The 26,611-nt window shown below is 34.3% G+C and overlaps 2 protein-coding genes across 4 annotated transcripts; both read right to left on the bottom strand.

Moving 5' to 3' along the window:
* Positions 1–1,062: 1,062 nt before the first annotated feature.
* appl1 (adaptor protein, phosphotyrosine interaction, PH domain and leucine zipper containing 1) lies at positions 1,063–14,527 on the bottom strand. Of its 2 annotated transcripts, none has more exons than XM_079396104.1 (22): positions 14,334–14,527; positions 13,759–13,857; positions 12,864–12,923; positions 12,677–12,748; positions 12,378–12,465; positions 11,372–11,413; positions 11,220–11,278; positions 10,216–10,362; positions 10,044–10,126; positions 8,606–8,764; positions 8,334–8,522; positions 7,232–7,274; positions 6,744–6,800; positions 6,539–6,630; positions 5,578–5,757; positions 5,399–5,448; positions 4,354–4,528; positions 4,081–4,117; positions 3,799–3,945; positions 3,298–3,348; positions 3,093–3,182; positions 1,063–2,644 (listed from the first exon to the last, which is right to left on the bottom strand). In XM_079396104.1, exons 1-22 carry the CDS (start codon positions 14,385–14,387, stop codon positions 2,495–2,497), a joined length of 2,124 nt encoding a protein of 707 aa, XP_079252230.1. In that variant the 5' UTR covers positions 14,388–14,527; the 3' UTR covers positions 1,063–2,494. The 2 variants fall into 2 exon arrangements, with proteins under 2 accessions (XP_079252230.1, XP_079252229.1); XM_079396103.1 differs by having other exon boundaries at positions 1,214–2,644; positions 5,399–5,451.
* Positions 14,528–14,921: 394 nt separating this feature from the next.
* On the bottom strand, positions 14,922–23,481 carry asb14a (ankyrin repeat and SOCS box containing 14a). Of its 2 annotated transcripts, XM_079396518.1 has the most exons (10): positions 23,398–23,481; positions 22,924–23,086; positions 22,785–22,837; positions 21,972–22,103; positions 21,723–21,881; positions 20,007–20,252; positions 18,937–19,108; positions 17,697–18,240; positions 17,469–17,622; positions 14,922–15,477 (listed from the first exon to the last, which is right to left on the bottom strand). In XM_079396518.1, the coding sequence occupies exons 2-10, from the start codon at positions 23,049–23,051 to the stop codon at positions 15,299–15,301; spliced, it is 1,767 nt and encodes a 588-aa protein (XP_079252644.1). In that variant the 5' UTR covers positions 23,052–23,086; positions 23,398–23,481; the 3' UTR covers positions 14,922–15,298. The 2 variants fall into 2 exon arrangements, with proteins under 2 accessions (XP_079252644.1, XP_079252645.1); XM_079396519.1 differs by lacking the exon at positions 23,398–23,481 and having other exon boundaries at positions 22,924–23,133.
* Between the last annotated feature and the right edge of the window lie 3,130 nt (positions 23,482–26,611).

Below are 26,611 nucleotides of genomic sequence, written 5' to 3'. Positions count from 1 at the left end.
TTCCAACCTGAAGCAGCAACCTGTTATCTTCTGGAGACACTGAATCCCTTAAAGCTGCTATTGAACGGGACAAAACACGGCTGATGTGCCATTCTTTTTACTCACCAGGTAGAAAATTAGGCCCCGTTCCCGGGATTTATCTTCTCCTCATTTCCTTGTGCCACATCTCCAGCATTATGAGAAAGCAGTCAGCTAGTGCTTAATCTTATTTACCTTATTTTCTACCACACGAGTTTAAAATAATAATAAAGCCTAATGCTGTTTAAACTAATCCTGCTGAATATTCCCATTCTCTCTTGACATGCATGGAGGAAGATGCTCTGTCCGGATCACAAAAGCTCAATAGCTGCCTGGCAATTTGCTGGAAGCATCATGTAATAATTGTCCCATTCAATGCCGAATTGATCTCTTTTGGTTGCTTGGCTGCTTTTAATAAACGACTTGCTTGTTTATTTGTCTTGGGCTCTCAGAGAGCACCGAGGACACAAGCGCAGCCCCTGCGGCTCCATTGTTTTGCAAAGAAATTACCAATTAGACTTGTTTAAATGCAAACCAAATGAAGACCGATTAGAAATGAATATCAAATCACTTAACTTACAATTCAAGCCATCTACGCTTTATTTTAGAGGTAATCCAGTTGCTCAGGTTTGGAGAGTTTGATGGAACTCATACCGAGGTTGTTTTCAAATACTTGGAATTAAAAACAAAATGTTTATTAGGTAATATTTATTCTTAGATACTTCAGAAACACGTGACCTCTTGAAACCTTACGAAAAAATAAATATAATAAAATCTGAAAATATATTATACAATACTGTTTTACAGAAAAATCTACAAAAACGTTTCCAAAACCAGACCAGCATAATATGCCTTAAAAATGTTTTGAGCATCATATTAACTTTGGTGTCTAATAATAATGTGTTTTTAAGGTTTTGTGGCATTTAAAAATTACATGATGAAAAAAGAAGAGTACCTTAAAATGCTCTAAATATATGCATTCACCCTCATTAAGTTTGCTTTTATATATTTATTTGTCTTTTTTTCTCTCTCTTTTTCAATTTTGGATTTATCGTACCTGTGTTTAACAATGGAAATACCTGAATAAGTTGAATAAAATAACATTTAAAATGTAAACAAAAATTCTAATAATTTAATTTAGCTTACATATGTGTTCATTTATTTTTTTATTTAATATTTTATTATTTTTAGTTTTGGATTTACTGTAGCTGTAACAACAATAATACCGGTTTATTATCTGAAGAAGAAAAAAAATCCCTTAAAAAATTCAAAACTAGAGTAATTGAAAAAAAAAAAATGAATTGAGCATATAGTAGTTCTGTAAGATGAGTCAAAGATCATCAGCTCATTTGAATAAATCATCATAAATCCCATAAATCCATCAACTGATTTTGTATAAAGACATTTAGACACAAACATGTTAGAAATAATCATTTACAAATTAAATGCTGCAAATGCTCCAAAATCCATGAAAGTGTTTCAGAATATAAACCATGAAGACTGTTCATTACTTCACACAAACAATCAAATAAACCAAATCAATGAATGAGACAGTATTTAATTCTCAAATAAACTTCCACCGTGTCAGATAAAAATGGAGAAAAGCAAAAATTAATATTTCAGTTCGCAATTCCATCACCTGTTTCTATTATCCACAAGCTGAAGCATTTCAATACATCGGGCCATTTTGTGCAATGCAGGCTCCAAACCAAAAAAATAACAAAGATTTAAGTATATCCCAAGTTAAAAGGCATTGGATCAGAAGATGTTTTCTTAGTGTTGAGCTAGAAATACTGAGTGATTACAAAACTGTCTGTAAAATAAATCAAATAGATTTGAAAAGAAGTGAAACGGCCTAGACAAAAATCAGGCCTGTATTAATTACAAAGTAAAAAGAACCTTATGAAATCATTTTGAAATGCAGTAGAATGAACCTCAGAAATAATCAAGAACGGCAATTATTTTGCATAAAGAATATGCCTGTTTTAAGATATTTAGTATTATTTTAATTACCATATGAAATCACGTTCTTGACACATTTTGTAAAATTCACTCTGAATTCTGTCACCGTTGACGTGATATGAACGAAAACACATGCAGCCATGATCAGTGAGAACAGAAAACAAAGCTCAACATACAGTATTAATTCTGTTATTATTCACACGAGCAACTTCATCGAAATAAAGCAACAAACGTTGCCTTAAGTCTCATCAGGTTTAGTTCGTCATGATAGTGGCTTCATTTACACACATACATATATAAAACCCTCTAAAAGCAAATGCAGTTCAATAACGGATATGGTAAAAAATACAGGATTCTTACAAATAACAACTTTTGAGAGGTTTTCACCGAAGTGTCCGCATGAATTCTTTTTTTATCATATTCTGCAGTCACATATTACATTATTGTTTCTGCAGGCCACTCTGGAGAACCCTTGAAGAACAGGAAGTGGAATCCAAGCACAGAACGGTTTTCATCAGGCCTCCGATTCGCCCTTTTTCTGCCCCTCCTCTCCCGCGTCGCTGTCCTCTGATTGGCTGTTGCTAAGGACCAAGAACTGTCCATCAGCAGCTGGTTGGCCAGGTCGACTAGAGGCGGCTATCAAACGGCTTTGTTCTTCGAGATCCTGTGAGTTTGGAGAACATAGTTTATGTTTTTTAATTAATACTTTAATTCAGCAAGGATGCATTAAATTAATCTAAAGTGACAGTAAATACATTCATAATGTTACAAAATTCTTTTGAACTTTCTATTCATCAAAGAATCCTGAAACAAATATATAAAAATCACAGTTTCCACAAAAATATCCATTGATAGTAATGAGAATGTTTCTTGAGCAGCGAAATCAGCATATTAGAATGATTTCTGAAGGATCGGGTGTTAAAAATTCCGTTTTGATCGCAGGAATAAATGACATTTTGTAGTTTTTTCAAATAGAAAACAGCTATTTTAAATTGTAATATTATTTCATATTACTCTTTTCACTGAATGTTTTAGATCACATAAATGCAGCCTTGAGAGACTTCTTTAAGAAACATTAAAAAAACGTACAGATCCCAAATGTTTAACCTTACCTTCTCTATCTGTTTTTGTTTATCAAGTTGTTCCTGTTGTTTCTCTTTGGCTTTGTCCAGCTCTCTCCGTTTCTGTGTGGCTTTGCGGTCCTGTCAGGGGAAAAAAAAACATGCATCTTCGTGCATATCATCAGCATTATCAATTTTATTTCATTTCTGCACACAACGAGTCATGTGAAATCAAATAAATGAAGAGTTTTCTCACCCTCTCAGAGTGCAGGGCGATCTGCTTCGCAAGTCCAACACTGTCACAGATCTAATATTCAAGAGCATCAAAATCACCAAAAATGAGCTTAAAAACATCTCTAATTTAAAAAAAAAAAAAGTCAGGTGTATGCACACATGTCCTTAATAAAGTAGAAAAATTAAAAGGTTTACAAAAATAAATAAAATGAAATAGATAATATAATATGATTTATAATTACAATCAAATGATTCATAAATATATGTTTATATAGACTACAAATAAACAATATATATATATATATATATAATATATTAAGTATACATATAATATATTAATATTATATATTATTTTAATAGATTACATTTTATTTATATTTCTATCAAATTTATATTTTACATAAATGTTTTATACTAAATAAAGAAGTGAATATACATATACACACACATACTCATATATACATATATATACACATACAGATATATATGTATATTCATTACTAAGAGATCAAGATATTTGTACCTTCTCTCCATCATTGTTTGACTCAAAGACGTAACAGACAGTAACGGGCCGTTCGTCCACTCGTCCTCCTGTCATCTTCAGCACAAAACCAAACAAGCGCTTGTTCTCCCGATGTGACGCACACAGCGCAACGCTGGAGAGAGGAAACTGAGGGACGACAACAAATACTGACTTCAAAACAGCACTGGATTCAGTCTGAACATCCAATATGAGTCTTTCACTGTTTGACCAAAAAAGTCAATATAAATGACAAAACTGTTAAATAATTGGATAAGGACCTACCCGTAGTCTTGTGACTTGTGTCTGTGGGTCAATAAGCCTACAAATAAACAAACAGATCATTTTAAGAGACATAAAACTACAGTGTAATGTAAACCTAAACCAAAATCTTTAAAAACACAAGATTTTCACATTTTCTTGAGTCTGTGCAAAATTCGCTACCAGAATATGGGTGGTTTTGCACCAGAGTTCAATATTTTGGTTTGGGGTTCGTTCAAATCACGGCCCCAAAGTGATGCTTGACATATTTTCAAACAAAGAAACGGCGTAACTCACTTGAGGCATTCACACGTGACGAGCAGATGGGACTCGGTCATCCTGAAGATGTTGTGAATGGCTCGCGCAGCCAGGATCTGTCTCATGGTCTCATAGATGACGTCTGCGCTCTCTGTGGCCTTCACCTCCATGGAGCCCAGGAACCGAACAATGAAAAGCTGGTGCAGAATCGAGTCTGAAACGACACAAGAGACTCGGTCTGACTTCACACCAACATGAAATCAAAATGAATAAATGTATTTTCTTAATTAAAGTCATATTGTGCACATATAAAAACTGATTTTATGAAAATGCAATGCCTTTCTCTGCTTTTCTGCTAATGTGACCAGGCTAAAAATCATCATTTAAAAAAATCTGATGAATATAAATCAAGTCCCAGCCTACATTATGTCCCAGAATATTCTATTTCACCAGAAAATACAAGACATTATGTAAATTAAATACACTGCAAATTGCATTTGCAATAAACACACACATAAATTTAAATTCTGTCATTAAAAGACAATTAAACATGAATAGTTTTATTATTTTTTCAAACGCATGTTCTAATTATATCTATTATAAATACTAATTTTTTTTTTTTAAAATAAGTCTCTTCTGCTCACCAAGGCTGCATTTATTTGATTAAAAATACAGCAAAAACAGTAAATCTGTGAAATATTATTACAATTTAAAATAGATGTATTCTATTTGAATATATTGTAAAATGTCATTTATTTCTGTGATCAAAACTGAATTTTCAGCATCATTACTCCAGTCTTCAGTGTCACATGATGCTTCAGGAAACATTTCTAATTATTATCAATGTATATTTTTGGGAACTGTGATATGCATTTTATTTTTCAGGATTCTTTGATATATAGAAAGTTCAAAAGAACAGCATTTATTTGAAATAGAAGTCTTTTGTAACATTTTAAATGTCTTTATGGTCACTTTTGATCAATTTAATCCTTAATGAATAAAAACAATAATTTATTTCAAAACAAAATCCTACTGACCCCAAACTTTTAAACAGTGGTGTATACATATTCTTTTATCAATGTACCTTCACTTTCTTCAGATTTTGACCCTCCAGATTCCCCAAACGGGTTGGTCCTTCTTTCAGTAAAGGGAAAAACACAAACCAGTGCTTAATAATTCCCTAATAACAATCAACAGTCAATTGTCCTCTTTTTCTAATAATTTTGAAGCATTCAAACATAAACCAGAGATTCAAGCACAGACCTGCCCTGAGCGCCGCTCTTAGCCTGACTCGTGTGCTCCTCGCTGACGGGTGAGATGATGTCAAACTGAATGGGCGTGTCCGGAGCCACCAGCGAATCCAGAGACAGAGACGACAGCGCTGGAGACTCGGAGCCCACAGAACACTGACTGCCTGAACGCCCCGGTTTGGGTCGACCTTGCCTTCAGGGGCAAAAAACACCAATGCATTGTGACAGAAAACATGGAATAATTTACAAACGCATCACTCTGATGAGGGAATGGATGCTCTGCAGTGAATGGGTGCCGTCAGAATGAGAGTCCAAACAGCTGATAAAAACATCACAATAATCCACACCACTCCAGTCTAGCAATTAATGTTTTGTGAAGGCAAAAGCTGCATGTTTGTAAAAATTAAATCCATCAAGATAATTTTAACTTCAAACCATCATTTCTGGACAAAATTTGAGTCCATAATCCATAATTCCTCCAGTGAAAAAGTCCATCTCCTGTTGTCTCTCACATCAAAATCCAGCCACATATTTGTTTAGAGATGTTTTGGCTTGTAAACGGTGCTTGATCTGTGCAGATTTCTCTCCTGATTCAGACCAGACCACTTTTTCTCTGGAGGAAGCGTTATTATGGATTATGGACTCATATTTTGGCCAAAAGCAAAAATATAAAGTTAAAGATGTCTTGATGGATTTATTTCTTACAAACATACAGCTTTTCAATTTATAACTGATGTTAACTGATGGACTGGAGTGGTGTGGATTATTGTGATGTTTGGACTCTCATTCTGACGGCACCCATTCACTGCAGAGGATCCATTGCTGAGCAAGTGATGCAATGCTACATTTCTCCAAATCTGATGAAGAAACAAACTCATCTTCATCTTGGATGATCTGAGGGAGAGGACATTTTCAGCTAATTTTCATTTTAGGGTGAAGTATTTCTATTAGTGAGATGTTGTGCTGACACTCACGTGCTCGGTCTGAAACTCTCGTGCCGCTGTTGGAAGGATGGTGAAGGTGTTACAGCCTCCAGAGCCGACTGATTCACTCTCGCTGCAATTTCCTGCCGACACAAGAAACATTGACTTTAAATCGCATTAAAGTTATTTTATTATATTTGCAGAGGTTTAGGTTTTCATGCATGACGGTAAGAGTAAATCTGAATTCCACACTCACCTCTGGGTTTTCACTGAGGTATATCCTCTTAGAGATGTTGTTTATTGTTGCAATCCACTAAAACAAAAGAAAAACCATTTGAAATATTTGTAATTGGTGGCTCTGTTGAAGCCAAATAAAAGCATTCTAATATGCTGATTTGCTGCTCGAGAAACATTTATGACTATTATATCAACATTGAAAACTGTTGTGCTGCTTCATATTTTTTGTAAGCTCACATTTTTTAGGATTCTTTGATGAATAGAAAGTTCAAAAGATCAGCATTTATCTGAAATAGAAATCTTTTGTAACATTATAAATGTCTTCACTGCCACTTTTGATCAATTTAATGCATCCTTTGCTGAATAAAAGTAGCAATTCCTTTCTAAACCCCAGACATTTGAACAGTAATGTAATTATAATTTCTTTTATTTTGTGGTTAAATGTTCTTTGTTTTTCAAAGATGGATCTCCAAGTGAACGAGATTCAATCAAACACAGTCTCCTCACCTCCTCACAGTCTTTCCTGCTCTCCGCCTGTAATATGGCAGCCCTGCGGTACACAGAGAAACAGCCATTCACTGAAAGCAGTGACTCAGAATGACTCAATAACTGGCAGATGTATCGAGAAAGGATAAGACAGCCATTTACTCGCCTGATAAATATTCATTCGAGTTTAAACTGGATCAGCACTTGCGAATTCACTGGCAGCACTTTAGCACTGTAGTGTTTACATTTCTCATTACTACACTAATACCAGACGAACAGGAAAAGTAACCACACCAGATTTCCACCTTCACCCTCAGGCCATCCAATATGTGGATGAGTTTGTTTCTTCATCAGATTTGGAGAAATGTAGCATTGCATCACTTGCTCAGCAATGAATCCTCTGCAGTGAATGGGTGCCGTCAGAATGAGAGTCCAAACAGCTGATAAAAACGTCACAATAAGTAATCCACACCACTCCAGTCCATCAATAAATATCTTCTTATGTTGAAAAGCTGCGTGTTTGTAAGAAACAAATCCATCAAGATATTTGAATTTTAATTAAGAGTCTATAATTCATAATAATAATGCTTCCTCCAGTGAAAAAGTCTATCTCCTGTTGTCTCTCTCATCAAAATCCAGCCACATATTTGTTTAGAGCTGTTTTGGACTTGTAAACGGTGCTTGATCTGTGCAGATTTCTCTCTTGATTCAGATGAGATTAATTTTTCACCTGGCTGGAAGCAATGGTTTAAATTTGAAATCGCCTTAATGATGGATTTGTTTCTTACAAACACGCAGCTTTTGTCTTCTCAAGATGTTAACTGATGGACTGGAGTGGTGTGTATAATTGTGATGTTTGGACTCTCATTCTGACGGCACCCATTCACTGCAGAGCATCCATTGCTGAGACAGTGATGCAATGCTACATTTCTCCAAATCTGATGAAGAAACAAACTCATCTACATCTTGGATGACCTGAGACTGAGTACCTTTTAAGCACATTTGTATTTTTTGGGTGAACTGTTACTTTCGTAACCATAGATGACTACAGCAATACTGTAATAACTAATTATTGAAGTATATACAGTAGTAAGAACTGCACAAGACAGATTTGTGCACTTACTTCTTGCCATCAAACGCTGTGATCTGAAAGCAGAAGCGTCGGTCCTCACAGTCCACCGCCATGACGGAGCAGTTGTCGATGTCCATAACGAGACCTCCGGCCACGGCTCCACGCGACTGGCTCATGAGGTTTCCTCCCTGCGTGAAGAAATACTGACGCTCCCAAGTAAACGACACCAGACCCGTTTTACTGGCGGAGAGAAGCATGAGATGATTAGAAATGCAGACGACTGAAACACGGAAATGTTGACTCGGCAGCTGATGCTGTTGTACTTGCGAGTGTTGAGGTAGCCAGCTTTGCGGGTCAGGTTGCGGTTCACCGGGATCTTGTTGGGGTCCGGGTCGGGCATGTAGAGCGGGTCACTGGCTGCTTTCATGTCTTGAATCGTCTGATCCGTGGCTTCAGCGTCGCTGTCCATTTCCCTGCGAACACTACGAGCACAACGAGAACAAACTCAGACATTTCGGAGTAATCCATTAACTAGTTTTCTCATTTGCAGTAGAACACATGCAAACAAACTACATTTATTTATTGTACTTTCTTGTTAAATTAACAACTGAAATGTGCTTTTATGCAAATATCATGCAAAGAACATTTTATTGACAAGAGCAAAGAAGAAAGTTATAAATTACTGAAACAGGAACGATAGTGTGCAATACTTTACATACTGTATACGATATAAGATACACTGCTGTTTCAGTTTTTATATATATATATATATTTTAAAGAAGTGTCTTCTGCTTACCAAGGCTTTTTTTTATGTTAATATATTTTTAAATGTAATTTATTCCTGTGATGCAAAGCTGAATTTTCAGCATCATTACTCCAGGCTTCAGTGTCACATGATCCTTCAGAAATCATTCTAATATGCTGATTTACTGCTCAAGAAAAACTTTAAACAGCATTTATTTGAACTATAAATTTCTGTAATATCATAAATGTCTTTACTGTCACTTTTGATCAGTATAATGCACCTTTGTTGAATAAAAGTATTAATTTCTTTTTTTTTAATTATACTGACCCGAAACTTTTGAAGGGTACTGTACATACTAAAATTATTTTGGCAGATAGGGATCATTATTGACTCATAATTAGCTTTATGTAATGGAACTGATATGATGACATAACAGATGTAACATCATAAATCTGTTTGCCCTTTTCCACGGTTAACACTGAAATCAGGTATAAAAATAAATAAATAAAGAGTTAATTGTTTATTACCTACCCTAAACAATAATGTTTGAATTAGAAAAATAATATCATGATATCATCTGTTTACAATATTGTGATATGTTGCTAATAATTAACCAAACTAATCAGGCCGATACTGATATGTGCACTAATATATTGTGCTTCACTATTAAAAAAAATAAATCCTTATAACACAACTAACATGCCATAAAATGTATTATGCCAGATGCATAGTTTTTATATTTCCACTTTTTATTTTAATTGTAGTTTGTCATTTTTATTATTTTTTTATATTTGTTATATTTATATATATAAATATGTACATTTTTAATAATATTTATATTTTATTTATTATTCTGCTAAATAATAAATATAATTTCTACAGTATATTTTTCTGTTTTAGTTTTAATACCTCACTTACGACATTTCTTCATTTTTTTTCTAATACAAATCTTTACATCAGTTAACAAAACAGTTCATTTTTAACAGTTAACAATACCAGCATTGGTTGAAACTCACTTCTGCACGCTCGTTCCGATGTTGGTGAGAAACTCCTCCCACTGCTGCGTCAGATTCTCTGATCCAAGTTTGAAAAAACTGATCTGATGAAAAGCAAACAAGAGTGAATTATAAAAGGACTCTAGTATTATCAGATGTGGTTATGAATGGATAATGAGGGTTATATGATCACCTGCGCCTGCATGTATCCCAGCAGCGGCTCCAGCAGAGCGATCTTCTTCTTGTACTGCAGCATATTGAGCGATGCGAAGTAGTGCATTATGGTCTCGTGCTGTTTTTTCCTGGACGTGTAGACGTCCTCCATCACTTCATTCTTCACCTGCAGTGAACGCATGCATGAATATTAATTAAATATACGACAGGACATGATATGAACGATTGGGAATTGATTGGACGGTGAAAAGTCTCTCTATACACTGAATAAAGCAAAGATCATTGTACGTTTTGAAAAAAATACTTTTCTTTATTGTTTGTTTAATACTTTTTCTTTATTGTTTGTGAAATTTCTAGCAATTTATGAGTAAAAATTGCTTCTAAACCAATTTTTTTTTCGTTGCAGTTAAATGCAAAAATAAAAGTCCTTGGTGATATCAGTGAAAAAATCCTTTCAAAGTAGTCTCAGCTAGTTTCCCATTCAACATTTTTCATTTAGTTTGATAACCTGATGTACTAAAATAACTAAAACTGAAATGAAAATTAATAAAAACTACAATAAAATTAAAAATACAACAAAATTACTAAAATGTTAGCCCCAAATGAACAAAAGCAGAATCATAAAAATTCAAAATATTAACAAAAATATAGTAGTATGTGAATAATACTAAAATAAACTGGAGCAAATTTGATGTAAGTTTATGATTTGGAATAACATGCACTGATGAATTGTTCACAATAGGATCAAAATGTGCATTAAGAAAAGTTTTTTAAACTTCATCTACTGAATAGTGAGGTATTTGTCTAATATTTTCTTGTTTTCTGTCCTAGACAAGGACACAGGTACCTGCCAGTGTCTCAGAGGAGCAGATGCTCATCTATTGGAGGTCAGGCCAACTCTCAGTGTGTTTTATTAAATGAGCACATTAAAACACACACGTTACACTCTTCTGTTTCGTTATCAAGACTGCAAACCAACCAGCTGTCAATCATAAAACACTGTGAATTCTCAAAAAGCCACACCTTCTCGTTTTCCTTTCGTTTAGACAGACGACTGTATCTGTTGATGGCTGCGTCATGATCTGAAATCAAATATGTTGCACATTATGAAGCAAAAAGTAATGGTTACATTATCATATTATGCAGCAATCATGTAGAAAAAATAAAGTGCTTACCATCACTTGCAATCTGAAACACTTCCTTCAGGATGACAATTTCTAGAGACAATTAGAGGAGGAAAATAATTGTGTTATGTAAGAGATAATGCACAGTCAGTCTCCTCAAACTCCTAAATAATCATTTTCTTTACTTCTATTTTTACTAAAATAAAATGTAACATTTTTTATTTCAGTTAGTTGCAAAGGCATCATTTCTCGTTTTCGTTTAGTTTAACTTGATGTGCTAAAATTACTAAAATTAAAATAAAACAATTTTTATTAATTAAATTCATTAGAATGAAATGGAAACATAGAACAAATATGAATAAAAACTATAACAGTATCTCAGTGATACTAGAATAATTGTATTACACAACTGTATAAATGACTAAATGGGCATGAAATATTAATATATAGTTAAGTGACATTTTTGTGAGAAGAATAAGAGATATTAACTGAAATAAAATAAAATTGAGCTAGATGCAAACGCAACATTACACAATTTAATTTAGCTTAACTTGATACACTAAAATAACTTAACTAAAACTGAAAGATAATAATACTAGAAAGACCCCCCCCCTTCCAAAACAACAAAATGACTAAAGCTTAAGTAAAATTAAAATGAAACTAAAAAATAACTAAATAAAAAGGGATTCAAAATACTAATAAAAAAACTAGTATATTAGTAATACTAAGATAACACTGTATTACACAGCTACTTAACAAATAAAATACTAAACGAGCATGAAACATCAATATATAGGTAAATTACTTTATATGTGAGAATTAACTGACATGAAAGAAAATATAAAATAGATTTTAAAAAAATAGCTATAATAAGATACTTAAACCTAAAACTAAGTTACTAAAACTATATAGACATTAAAAGAATTTACACATACTAAAAAACGCCTTTGTATATTTAACAATCAGCATACAAAAATATTTGACCACAGAGTAGCAGACCAATCAGAATGAAGTATTCTAGAACGCCCTACACCCATAATGCACCGCTGTCTCCTACCTCTCAGGTCTCTCTCCTGAAACTGTGTGATGGGGAACATCATGGCGTCTGCGAGCTGAGTGGAGAGAACGGCGTGACACGAGCTGAGCTGAAAGAAAACACACAGAATCACACGTGAGTGAGTGAGTTTTGATTGATTGATTGATTGACACACACACACACACACACACACAGACACACGCACACACACAGACACACACGCACACACACAGACACACACGCACACAAACACGCACACTCACAGACGCACACACACACACACACACAGGACCTTCATTAGTGACTGAGGATGTTCTGACCTCATCAATGACTTTGGAAAACTGCTGCAAAGTGGAGCTCATGACCTCATCATCACCGCCCAGAGGAAAACGCTGCCCAACAGAGACAGATATTGAACAATAACAGGGAACGGACAGAGAACTTAAGAAAGCCATTATGTATAAAAAAGATATTATGTATAAAAATAACAAAAGGCAAAAAAATCACCTGTTTCTCATAGCCTTTCAGTAATTTAGACGTGAGATGTGTGGCAGCACTCAGTTCATTCTGAAAGGAGAAGCACACAATTCTCATAAAAAAATTAAAAATCTGTACCACAAAGTCATAAAAAAATATTATATTATGCATGATTTTTTTTTTATTATTATGAATATTTATTCATTCTTTAATATGATTTTAATATTATTTCATTTCATTTATGTATTTATTATTAATAATAATTATTTATTTTATACAAAATTGTTAATTAATCACCAACCATTTTAAAATATCAATAATTTATAATAGTATTATATCTCATATAATATAATAAATATTTATTATTCTTATTAATATACTGACATTCTCATGGATAATAATTTTATAATAATATACAACAGTGTTATTATATCTCATATAATCAATATTTATTATTATTTTACTTACATTATTATTAATATTGATATGATGTTTGACCATTATAATAATATAATAATATCCATACTATGCAATAGAATTATTATCTCTCATATAATATGAATATTTATTATTAGTAGTATTTTATTGTTATTAAGAATAATTTATAGTAATAATATATAATGCTATTATCTCGTATAATAATTATTTATCATTCTTTTAAATATTAACAACAACAATTGTTGTTGTTAATAATAATAATAATAATAATAAAATATTTTGAAGAATATATGACTAATATATAATTAAATAAATAAATATTTACAGATATAATCACCCTAAAAATGGGTTTTATTTTTTGGTTTTTGTATGCAATGTGATCATGAAAAGATCTTGACAGGCTGTGAGTGATTCATCCATTAAGACTTAGGTTACAGCCACTATTATAATGTTATTACTGAGCATATATCATATTTCATGTTCTCACCTGGGCGTCGTAGATTCTCTGCATGGCTTTGAAGAGCTGACTGAAATAACTGGATATGGCTGCGGTGTCTTCCTCAAACACCCCGAGCAGAGAGCGAGTCTGGAAAACACCAGCACTGTTCAGACATGACTTCAATATGTTATTACTATCATAAAATGTGTTATTAACAAATTGTGGATGCATGTAAAGCAAGGCCTCAGACTTTATTTTTGAAGCTCAAAGAGTGATGCAGAATCTTAATACAAATGTGAACACATTCATTCACTCTGATTGATGAGTTTCAATTACAACATTGATCATGTAAGTAAAGCAATGCTTAGACCATCTTACTGCAGTTTTCTTTTATATATTTACATGATTTCAGATTCATGTGTTTTCTAATAACTGATCATTGCCAAATCAATCCACCACCACCCATCAAAAATGAAAGAGCTCCAAATCAGACAGAATCAGTCAGATCAAACCATCAGGATGAACAGACTCGGGAGAAGCGAGGGCAGCAGATGTTTATTATGATCAATGTTTATTTATTTATTTATTTCTGTTAGCTTGCTGGCTAAATGCTGCTGATTTACCTGCGGACTGTCCTCCAGAGTTTCCTCTATCGGTAATTTATCGATTGCCGGCATGACTGCAGATTAACCGCGCGCGCAACGAGCTATTTAGATTATTATTCAGAAACAAAAATCACAATGTTACAATGTTGATCTTCGCTTTATTCCTGACAAATCAACACCCACCCGGATCCGCCCACAAACGCGGAAGTCCCGCCCCTCCCTAACGCTGATTGGCGGAGGCGCTGTGGCTAAAATGATGACGTCCGCGCTTGTTTATAAGAAATAAAAGCCATTCGTGGCTTTTAATAATTTAATAATTAATAATATTATTATATTTGCGAAATATTTCATCCATTTTTTTTTCAGAATCGCTCATACACTTTATATTTATAAATTCATTTAAAAAACTTTCAGAAATATGGCAGGCTGATAGCTGTTCAATATTTGTCAAGTGTTGTATTTCAATAAAGGAAAAATAAAATAAAACATAAAAAGGCTTATAAAAATTACATGAGATGTTAGTGTGGAAACGTGTGGGAAAAAATGAAATAGTGTTGATTATGAGTTGTTAATATAGGTTAAATATTATCAAAATAACAATTTTATGAGGCAACCTTTTAAATAATTTCTTATTTATTTTCATTTGTTAAAAAAATACATGCATAAAAACGTTAGCCTCCTCAAAGTTATTTCTATAGACAAAAAGCTTCTTTTCTTTTTTTACACAGATATGCTTCCAAAAATACCACTTTTCTTCATAAACAAATGTATTGATGCTATATTTTATTAAAACAAATATTTCTTTATTTTAACAAATTATTGGAGTTCTATACATATTCGTTAACATTAAGACTATGTTCATATTTCATATTAACTGTATTTAAAGAATATGCACATATTTCTGGACAAGATGCCTATCATGGAGTGTCCATTATACTTGCGCTGAGCTGTAATTGTGTGTTTCTACAGGAGTGTGTTGTGGTTTATTTGCTTTGCGTTTGGCATTTCTGAGCATAGAGATCATATTCTTTGTATAGGATGTATTGCTTCAGTCGGTCTGGTAATGGAAGGAAGCTCATGAAGATCGGAGCTCTCAAACGCAACCGACCCAAACAAGCCCTGATCTTCAGCCGACAGAGATGCTGCAGACAGTGGACATTCTCTGTGAAGAAACAAAACTAGTCAAAAATAAAAGCATGACATGAGCAGAGGAAAAGCAGTTATACACTAGAGATCATATATTTTGCACAAAGGTGTGGGTTTGAGTTTGGCATTGGTGGGGACATACCAATGGGGACATTGTTTGATCAAAATTATTGGCAGATCATGGAAATAAATGTTATGTTCCAGGCTGTGCAGGGTATGTGAAGTGCAGGGATGGGTTGGTGTCTGTATTCAGAAAGGCGTTCTAATAAAATAACGCAAGCCACTAAAGGGACATGGTTAGATCGCTAGAGTATAGCCTGTTACATTACATACGATTTTACTTACCACATAAACAGAGTAAGGAGAGATGACTGAGGATGATGGCGAATGATTTACAGATCTTGGGCACCACTGACAAGCATCTGATCTTGTATAAACAGAGTACATGCAATCGCAAATCTCGAAAGTGCTTTCAAATGCACAATCGTGTTTTACTTTCAGTTTCAATGCCCAGCATATTAATAGAGGCTCCCTGATGCCCGCATTTTATTTACAGTATAATTACCTAACAATATAACTGCCCAATAACAGACCATTTAATTCTGGGGAGAGATCTTAGTGTTGTAAATGGACATGTAAAACTGTTTCCGGAGAATTTTTACCCTTACCTAAGCCACATACCTTCTATGTAGATATCAGAGAACAATTAAAAATATTGTAAAATATTGCATTCTATGGCACCCTTAAAGTGGGTTGCTGTTTTTGTCACTCCTCTGAAAAAAGATTTGCAAACCCACACCGATCAGAAAAATGATTCGCAAACCATTATTTCAGATCAGGACTCGGAGCGCAGATCAAGAATCATTAAATTCGCGAACCTGCTCCGAAGTTCTGATCTAAATCAAATGATTCGCAATACATGCTTTGAAGTTCCGATCTTAATTAAATGATTTGTGACACGCTATCTGAATCAAATGATTTGCGATGCTTGCTCCGAAGTCCCGATCTGAATCAAATGATTCGCAAACCATCATTTCAGATCAGGACTTGGAGCTTGGATCGCCAATCATTCAATTTGCAAAATGATTCGCAAACCCGCTCTGAAGTTCCGGTCTAAATCAAATGTTATGCGATACACGAGTTTAAGTCCTGATCTGAATCAAATGATTCGCAATCCATGCTCCGAAGGCCCGATCTGAATCAAATAATTTACGATATGCGCTCCAAAGTCCCTATCTGAATCAAATGACTCGCAATCCACGCTCTGAAGTCCCGATCTGAATCAAATTATTTGTGATACGTGCTCTGAAGTCCCGATCTGAATCAAATGATTCCAATAAGCGCTCTAAATTCTGAACTAAATCAAATTATTTGCAATCCACGCTCCAAAGTCCCGATCTAAATAAAAACAATTTGCAAACAGTGAATCATTTCACTGTTAAATGACGCAAAGATTTAACTGATTCGGAGATTCAAAAAGCTCTTTTTCACCCATCGATATACGTGCATTTTGGCAATGTCAAAATTCGAAAACGAATGGATATAGAATACCTATTATTATTATTATTATAAATAGTTTTTAAATTTACATTTAGTAATTTAGCAGGCGCTTTTATCCAAAGCGACTTGCAAATGATGACAATAGAAGAAATCAAAACCAACAAAAGAGCAATAATGTGCAAGTGCTGTATATATATATATAATGTGTATATATATATATATATATATATATATATATATATATATATATATATATATATATATATATATATATATATACACACACATACATACATACATATATTATATATACACATACATATAGCAAAAAGAAAACAAGTAGATAGAATAAAAAAAGAATAGAGAAAGCTAGTGTTAGGGGCCTTTTTTTAAAGTAAACAAGCAGTTAGAAAACAAAAAGAGAGGGTCAAGTCAACAAATAGATCAAATAGAATTAGAATAGAGAGTGCTAGAGTTAGAGGGTCAAATAAAGATTTTTGAACAAACCTTGAATTTTGCAGATTTCAGGCCACTGTTTCTGCTCCATGAGCACAGCCTTCAGTTTGGAGCAAAAGGTCACATGATCGACATAATCCAGCATGATGCGGACCATGCTTCCCGAGAGATACTTGAGCCACGCTACAGAGATGACCTCACAGAACTACAGCGAGCGGAAAAGAGCGTTCAAGACACATACCAGAAACATTGAATGCCAAGCGTCAGACACAAACTCACCAGCGTGTCTTTAATGACAGTGTCACTCCAGCCCTCGTAACCGTGTGGCACGTGTGATCCCTCCCCATATGGACAGTCAAAGCATCGCTCCACATGATAGCCGTAGTTACACAGCATCCGCAGCACCACCTCGTCCTTCAGCGCGTACTGTAAGGCCGACGGAAAGTGCGTGGTGTTCACTCTGCAGTAGTAATTGACATTGGCTCCGTAGCGAAGCAGCAGGTTGATCAGCTCGTAGTTTCCCAGCCGCAGCGCCACCTGCAGGCACTTGACAGGGTCCTGGTTGGGCATCGCTCCGGCCTCCAGCAGCACTCGGGTGGAGGCCACGTCGTCGTTGGAGACGGCGAAGTAGAGCACAGATTGGCGCTTGTCGTCATAGCTGCGGCGCACCCACGGGTGCAGCATGAAGTTGGGGTCGTAATGGGCGTTTAGCAGCATCTCCAGACACTGAGTGTGTCTGCCCGCCGCCGCCGAGTGAAGAGGACTGATCCCACTGTCATCCACTGCATCCCACGACGTCACCGGTATCAGCAGAGCCAGAGCCCTCCGGACGCAAGTTAATTATAAAAATAAAACCATAAAAAACTATTTCATTACTTGAAATAAAATAAACATTAACTGAACTATACAGTAAATACATTGGTGGCCAAAATTGTTAGAACACTAGTATTTTCATCAGCTAAAAAATGGTTTGAAGTCAGTTATTTCTATCTTTTGCTGTATTGTGTCAGAAACCTACCTGCAAAGCTACAGCAAAAATGCTGTAAAATGAGGATGCTGTCAAAAGTAATGTGATAAATATGTGACCCTGGACCACAAAACCAGTCATAAGTCGCTGGGGTATATTTGTAGCAATAGCCAAAAATACATTGTATGGGTCAAAATTATCTTTTTTTTTTTATGCCAAAAATCATTAGGATATTAAGTAAAGATCATGCTCCGTGAAGATATTTTGTCAATTTCCTACTGTAAATATATCAAAACTTAATTTTTGATTGGTAATATGCATTGCTAAGAACTTCATTTGGACAACTTTAAAGGCGATTTTCTTAATATTTTGATTTGTTGCACTGGTAATATGTATACATCAAATTTAAACATTTAAAACCTTACACATTTCACTTTTAGTTTATTTAGAAAGTTTAAGCCTGGACTAAATCTGCTTATTTAGCAAAGAACACAATACGAAGGCTTCATCATGCTTCATCACATTCATTGTCATCCAGTATGTAGCACTAACTTCACGTGTCCGCGGTGGGCCACTCTGTGGATGGGCAGGTGTCCCGTGCGTTTGGGGATGTTGGCATCAGCCCCGTACTCCAGCAGTAACGAGACGACGTCAGGGTTTCCTGAAGCAGACGCCTCAAACAGTATTGTTGCACGATCCTGAGCCTGAGCCTCCACATCAGCACCTGAACACAACACTATTTACACTCACAGCACAGCAACAGAAATTATTCTCACTTCAAACCACAGATACACAAAATATTAGATAATTACAAGATTTCATCATGTGAAATCTTATAATCATTGAAATACTACTACAATTTGTATTAATATTTTGAATTAGTTTATTTTTAGATTTTTCCATTTTAATTTTTAAGTTTTAGTAATTTTGTTGTTTTTGCCATTTTTATTACTTTCTCTGTTTGAACTATTCTTAATAATGATATCAAAATATACAAAATAAAGCATTATAATAATTATGTATTATTTTTATTATTATTATTATTATATAAACTGTTATTGTACAAACCTTACAATTTGCCGTTTATTTTTATGTAAATCAGCAGTTAAAACATTCGACCACAAATGTACAATAATGTAATTAACAGTAATTACTATTATTCATAATATCATCAATAATTTATAATATTACTATATAATTATTATATAATGCATATCTATTATATAAAATTGTACTTGTCTTTGTGTTGTTAAAATATGTCTACATTTTTTTAAGTACATTAAGTTAAACTAAATGAAAATGAGAAATGTTGCCCTGGCAACTAACTGAAAAAAGTAAAAAAAAAAATTCAATCTAAGTAACGAAATTCTTTTGTTTTGTTTTGTTTAGTTTTTTTTATTTTAGGTTTCAGTTAACTAATAAACCTAAACCAATAACCTTGGCTATATTTAAAAATGGTCAAACCTGCAAGTTATCAGTGTAATACCACATAATTTTAATAAACTGTGACACATTAATCAAAGTTTCTGAAAATCAATAAAAAAAGAATGAACTGGCCAGGGTGTGTTTTTAGTTTTAGTTTAATATATTGACCCTGGGCTGCATCCAGATTCTCTGCTGACCTCTCCGGAGAAGCGTTCGGATGATCTCCAGGTGTCCGGCCTGTGCAGCTAATGCTAACGGCGTCAGGCCGTAGGAGCTTCTGGGGTCGGGATGAGCTCCGTGCTTCAACAGCAGATCCACGAAATCCGTCAGGCCGAGCCGGGCGGCTTCATGCAGGGCCGTCCTGCGGTTCGCCCCCTCCTGGTTAACTCTGGCACTGAAGTTTAGCAGGAGCTTCGTCATGTCATAGTGATTGTTCCTTATGGCTGCGGGAATAAAACCATTTTTAATAAAACCAGAATAAAGAACAAATGCAACTCAACTGAAATCAGCCTGTGAGACTGCTGGCTTTTTAAAGAGGAAGGCCATCCTTGATTTGCGGTGGCTAGTGAAGTCCATCTACTTTACATCGGTTTAAATTCTAATAAATAATCAAATATTTGTATTCTGTAGGGTGAACAATTTGTGCACTGTTAAAATACACTATTAATTTAGTTTGAAACCAAATCTGTATGTTCTAACCACTAAATAAAGTATCCTGGTATATAATTGCAACAATATAACATTTTTAACACAAAGTGGTTATCTTCTGAATATAGATTTTAACATGTACAATTTATTTTGTTTAAAATAAATACTTATTTTATTCGGTTTAAGAAAAAGATATGTTGCCCAACTTTGTCTGTGTTGCAACAATAGTCGTCGTCTCCCATTTCTGTGATTTTATTAATTCTTTCTTAATAATTTTCATACATTTTTCTAAATTGCTGACAGTTTAACTTTACTGAAGTCCATGGTGTTACTCTAATAACTTGCAGATTTTACATATTCGAATCTAAAATGTAATAAATAGAAGCTGAAACAAGAAATAAACCATTAAAAAACATTGTTACTTGAAATTAAAATAAACATTAAAAATAATTATTTTATTTCAGCTAGTTCCCAAGACACTATTTTTGATTTGCATTTAGTTTAATTTGATGCACTTGACTAAAACTAAATCTAAAATAAAATTAATAAAAACTGCAGAGATATTTTTAATTTTTAAAACATAATATGAGAGCCTGGAGTACAAAACCAGTCTTAAGTCGCTGTGGTATATTTGCAGCAAGAGACAAAAATACATTGCATATTAAGTAAAGATCACGTTCCATGAAGATATTTTGTAAATTTCTTACTGTAAATATATCAAAACTTAATTTTTCATTAGTAAATGCATTGCTAAGAACTTCATTTAGAGGCCATTTTCTCAATATTTTGATTTTGTTGCACCCTCAGATTCATAGTTGTATCTCAGCCAAATCCTAACAAACCATACATCAATGGAAAGCGTATTTATTCAGCTTTCAGATGATGTATAAATCCCAGTTTTCAAATATCAAAAAATTGACACTTAAGACTGGTTTTATGGTCCAGGGTCACATATTCCATTTTAAAACTAAAGTTACATTTAAAATGGAAAACGGAAATAGTTACTCGTTCAAAATGTTAATAAAACTATAATAATTTCTCAATTATACTTAAATAACGCTGCATGAAATCTTAATGGCAGCTCATATTTTAGAAAAGTCTAAGCATAAGCACCAGAATTTTAATAAAAAATTAAAATTTCCCTATTTTAATAAATATAGTATATTAAACAAATTTTAAATACATAGCAATACATTTTGTTATTTAAAAAAAAACAATTCTCTCTTGTCACTCCAATGGAAGAATGACCCGTGGGCTTTTCTGACCTACAACGAGAGGCGAGTCTTCCTCCTTATCCAGGGCATCCGGACTGCTGCCATGGTCCAGCAGGAAACAAGCGTTGTCCAATTGACCTTTCTCCACCGCTAAGAAGAGAGCCGTCTTTCCCCGATGAGTCTTTGTGTGCTTGGCATCCTCAGGAGAGGCTGATGAACAGAAGAAATCACAATCACTGCTGTCTTGACACATAAGATCAACAATGATGATCAGAAACAATGAGGATCCTGACTACAGACCGTTAAATGTGATCTCAAGGATGTCCTGGTTGTTCTGTATGGCTGCCTCGTGTAAAGGGATGTAGCCTGTGTCGTCTTCTTCAGAGAAAGCTCGCTGATGGACAGTCAGCTTACGGAGGGACTTTTCATCACCTGATAACACATCCAGAGAAACACATGAGTGAACAGAAGCTTCTTAACCAGCTGAATTATTCTGGTGAAGTTCATAGCTTTGCTGTGGTTACAGTTCAACTGCTAGACCAGAGCCAGACCAGCAAAAACTAGCATAAACCAGAAACCCGGTACAACGTGAAATTAATGAAGTATTTTCAGAAGTGAATGCACATGCTGTTTAAATGTGACGATAATCAGTGTAATTAATAACATATTCAGGCGAAACTCATAAAACATATCTAGGTCATATAAGCAAAAAAAGTAATGGTCCTGATAATCATTACACAATCAAGCAAAATAATAAATAAAGTATTTATGGAAGCATCTGTTGTACTGCTTTGATTTCATCTGATTTTAATAAAAAATATTCCATCATTTTTTTATAATGTAGAACAAATGATAATAATAATCTCGTTTGAGAATATAAGGATAATTGTAAAAATATTACTATTACTACTACTAATAAAGTATAAAATAAGTAAACACCTACACTAATGAGAAAATGGGTGAAAATGTGTGTATTTGTCATGAAAACATTGATTTAAAATATCCAAATATAAATAAAATACACAATTAAAAAACTTTACAGTTTGCCCCTTATTCTTTTTTTATTTTGGGATGAAATGTGACCTTGTCATTGTGTGACTGACCCATTCATACCATGCTTTATTGCATTGAATATCTTCTCTCTCTCAGGGGTGATCTGAATGATCCTGCAGACAAAAATACATCGTATTTCATTCAGGCAGCAGCAGCACAAATGAATCTGAACTCATTGAAAGTGTGAAGTGTCTTTGACCTGCAGGTTTCACCGGAGAAAGAGCCCCTGACCTCCGCGTGTTTGCGGCGCTGCAGGAGACTCTGCTCGATCATCAGCTGAGTCGCCACATCCTCGTTTAAACCCCCTCCAGATGTGTGCAAATCCATCACACTGTCCTACTGGATGCTGAGTATAGACAAATCTATGAACATGGTAGAGAAAAGCCATCACGTGACCTGCGATCTGCACGCAAACTATCTGCCGCTCACGTGATTAAACTGTAAATAACAGCACGTGCGAGTCTAAAAGCGTACATGAGCAAATATATATGATGTTTAAATCCTTTAATCTGTGATAATGTGTCAATAAGATAAGATAAGATAATGTGTCATTTTGCGTCTGGGGCTAAATATAAAAAGTAAACGATTTAAACTCTCTTTAGCTGCGCAATCAGACATACGAAACTCTAAAACGACATTTATCCAAATATTAGGCATTTTATTTTCACGTTACCTTTTTTTTTAGGACGGCAAGTGTTGTTGTTGTTGTTGTTGTTGCGTCGATCCAGTATGTTTGGGGGCATCGCTTTGACTGCATACTAGGTTATTTAGGTCACAGGTCTTCTATAAATACCTGGTCATGAGACACAGAAGGGCACTTAAAGGATCCAGACGTCTGATATATGATCCTTACATACTTTCATCCTGTCATTCTGCAATAAAAAGTCATTATTGGACATGAACTAGACATTATTAGTTGCTGCTTGATGCTTTATGTACAGCGGGCTTTTGGGTTTGATATCATATTACTGTTTTAAGGAATGATTTGATCTGATCAAGCTCCTCTGAGGAATAAAAACTACTCCAGCTTGACATTGCAGTGCAAACTGTTATCATATTATTTTAAGGCATTATCATAAACTCGCTGGTTTGTAGCACAAATAGGCTAGTTTTACCATTTACTTTGTTATTCTTCTATTTAGCCTATTTAAGTCTTACACATTCACAGAAAACCATGGAAGCCCATTTCCATGACTAAAAAAAAGGTAGCCTAATTGCGACTTTGTTTCTCACAATTGGGAGTTTACATCTCGCTATTCTGACTTTTTTCTCAGAAGTGTGGTGGTGATGGCACAGTGGATAAGACACATGCCTTTGGTGTGAGAGGGTGTGAGAGACCCGGGTTCGAATCCACTGTGAGACACCAATGTGTCCCTGAGCAAGACACTTAACCCCTAGATGCTCCAGAGGCGTGCGACCTCTGACATATATATAGCAATTGTAAGTCGCTTTGGATAAAAGCGTCAGCTAAATGAATAAATGTAAGTGTAAGATATAAAGTCAGAATTGCAAGATATAAATTCACAATTCTGCGAGATATAAACTGGCAATTTGGACTTTTTTCTTGCAACTCCCAAGTTCATATCTCGCTATTCTGACTTTATTTTTCAGAATTGCAACTTCTCAAAAGTTTACATTTACAAAGTTTACAATTCTGACTTTATGGCCCGGTTTCATAGACAGGGCTTAGCCTAAACCAGGATTAGGCCATAGTTTAATTAGGACATTTAAGTCATTTTTATAAACATGCCTTAGAAAAAAGCATTACTGGTGTGCATCTTAAGACTAAATAAAGGCACTGACATGTTTTAAGATCAGTCAGTGCAAGTTTCTTTCAGTTGAAACAGCTCAGATTTACGTTTTAGTTGAAGCCTTGTCTGTGAAACCGGGGGTAAAACTCACAATTTTGTGTTTATATCATGCAATTCTGAGGGGAAAAAAGAAGTGTGAGAAGAAAAAAAAGTCACAATTACCTTTATTTATTTTTAAATTTAGTGGCGGAAACAGGTTTCCATAGAAAAACAGGTTTCCATAAAAAATGCAAAATCAAAATCCGTTCAAAAAGGTGCAGTGTGCCGTATGCAACATTCACACTTACACATGAACTCACTACGTTTCTTGTTTAATTCAGTCACTGATGTCCTGGTAAATACATAAGAAATAGTTATTTTGCAGTTTAAATTCAAATAATATCCCTACTTTGTCAGTGCAAAGAAATGGATTTAAGAAAGAGATATTATTTATATATTACATTTATATTGCTTCTGGCTGCATTGCAGTGTAATACTTTCTATGTATACAGAAAATTTGCATGTACTGTGACGGTTTAGATATTATGCATAAACAGGACTAGTATTGTATTAAGCCAACTTCGAAAACGATATATTCTCTGGATATAAATAAATAGTAGGCTATATTTAACAGAAATCATTATGCATTATATTGCATATTTAGGTTATCATGTCAGAAATGAATATGATTGTTGTGTGTTTTTAATCTAATTTCATGTATGAAAAGGGCCACATTTTGGAAGTCTAATAAAATAAAATAAAAGCAGTTAGTTTAAAAAAAAGCAGCAGTAATTTTTGAGAAGAGCTGCATCAGCAAGTTAAAGAAGTTGACTGTTCTCCCCGAGGAACAAAAGTGGAAATTCAACATTTTTCATAAAATAATCATAAAAATCTCTCACAGGGTTATGAGGTAATTCAGTTTGAGAACAGAAACACACTGATAATTGCATATGTGAGTCAGCAGCAGACATGTGACAGCACACAAATGCATTAGAGAAAACTGCTTTAACACACTTCAGGTTTTGGGTTAAGAAGAATGAAATTCAGCCTCTGGCTGTTGAGAGGTGATGGAATTACGTTCCAGGTTGATTCTAGGCCAGGACAGGCTTGACACCAATCTGACAAAACATATTTCATCACTTCATATCTCACCTTATGTGTTCCTGTCCTAATCTGCCCAGAATCCACTTACATTGCACTGTTTCATTTGTATTTTTGGAAGGTGGTTTGTCTCAGTCAGTAATCCCCTTAGGACGTGTCTGGGCCGTATCATGTCTGCAAAGAATAAGGATGCATCAGAACTTAGTACTGTACATCTGCTAATAACATATAATGCACCTGCATTAGTGCATCTCACCCCAGACTTCTTAAGGTTTATCTGTAAATTATATTGATTGTATTAATGAAACAAATGACTGTTCAGTTGTAGGAAGGCTGTAATGGAAGAAACGCACTGGTGTGAATCACTTCAGCTGATACAGAGGCATTTGAATCCCAGGCTATATTTAAAACCAGCCACTCAGAGATCAATAAACCTGACCTTACTCTGATCAATGACAACTAGCAACTGTAGCCACTGTTTAACATGAGATGCAAATATTCAGAAGTAAGGTAGTAAGTAAGGCTTGGTTTGGCCACTTCTTTTAATCCAATTTGATGTCAAATTATATTCAAATATGAAAAATGTAATTAGAGCAGCTGTAAACGGGATATGTCAGACAAGCTAAAAAATAAAATAAAATAAAATAAAAGCAGATGCAAAAGAAATAGGACACACAGGCTAAAGTTTTAAATATATATTAAAACATTTATAATAAAAATGTATGTATAATTTGTTTTTTTTTATTTTGGAGTCGTATATTTAATTTTGTGAGTTATCATCCCAGAAATAAATATGATTATTTTGCCATTTTAATTCAGTTTTATGAAAAATAAAAGTTTGGGAATATAAGAAATGACATTGAATAGTCACAAAAAATAACACAGCTGCATGTAAACTGTATATGTAGGAAAAACAGACAAACAAAATAAAATAAATCACTGATTTCTAAACAGCTTGCTAACTATCTCTTAGCCAAACTGAACGCTACAGGAAAG

The sequence above is a fragment of the Barbus barbus genome, assembly GCF_936440315.1.
Source record: "Barbus barbus genome assembly, chromosome: 37".
Taxonomy (NCBI): domain Eukaryota; kingdom Metazoa; phylum Chordata; class Actinopteri; order Cypriniformes; family Cyprinidae; genus Barbus; species Barbus barbus.
Note: the sequence above shows the minus strand (reverse complement) of the source record. Positions and strands in the feature narration are given on the sequence as shown.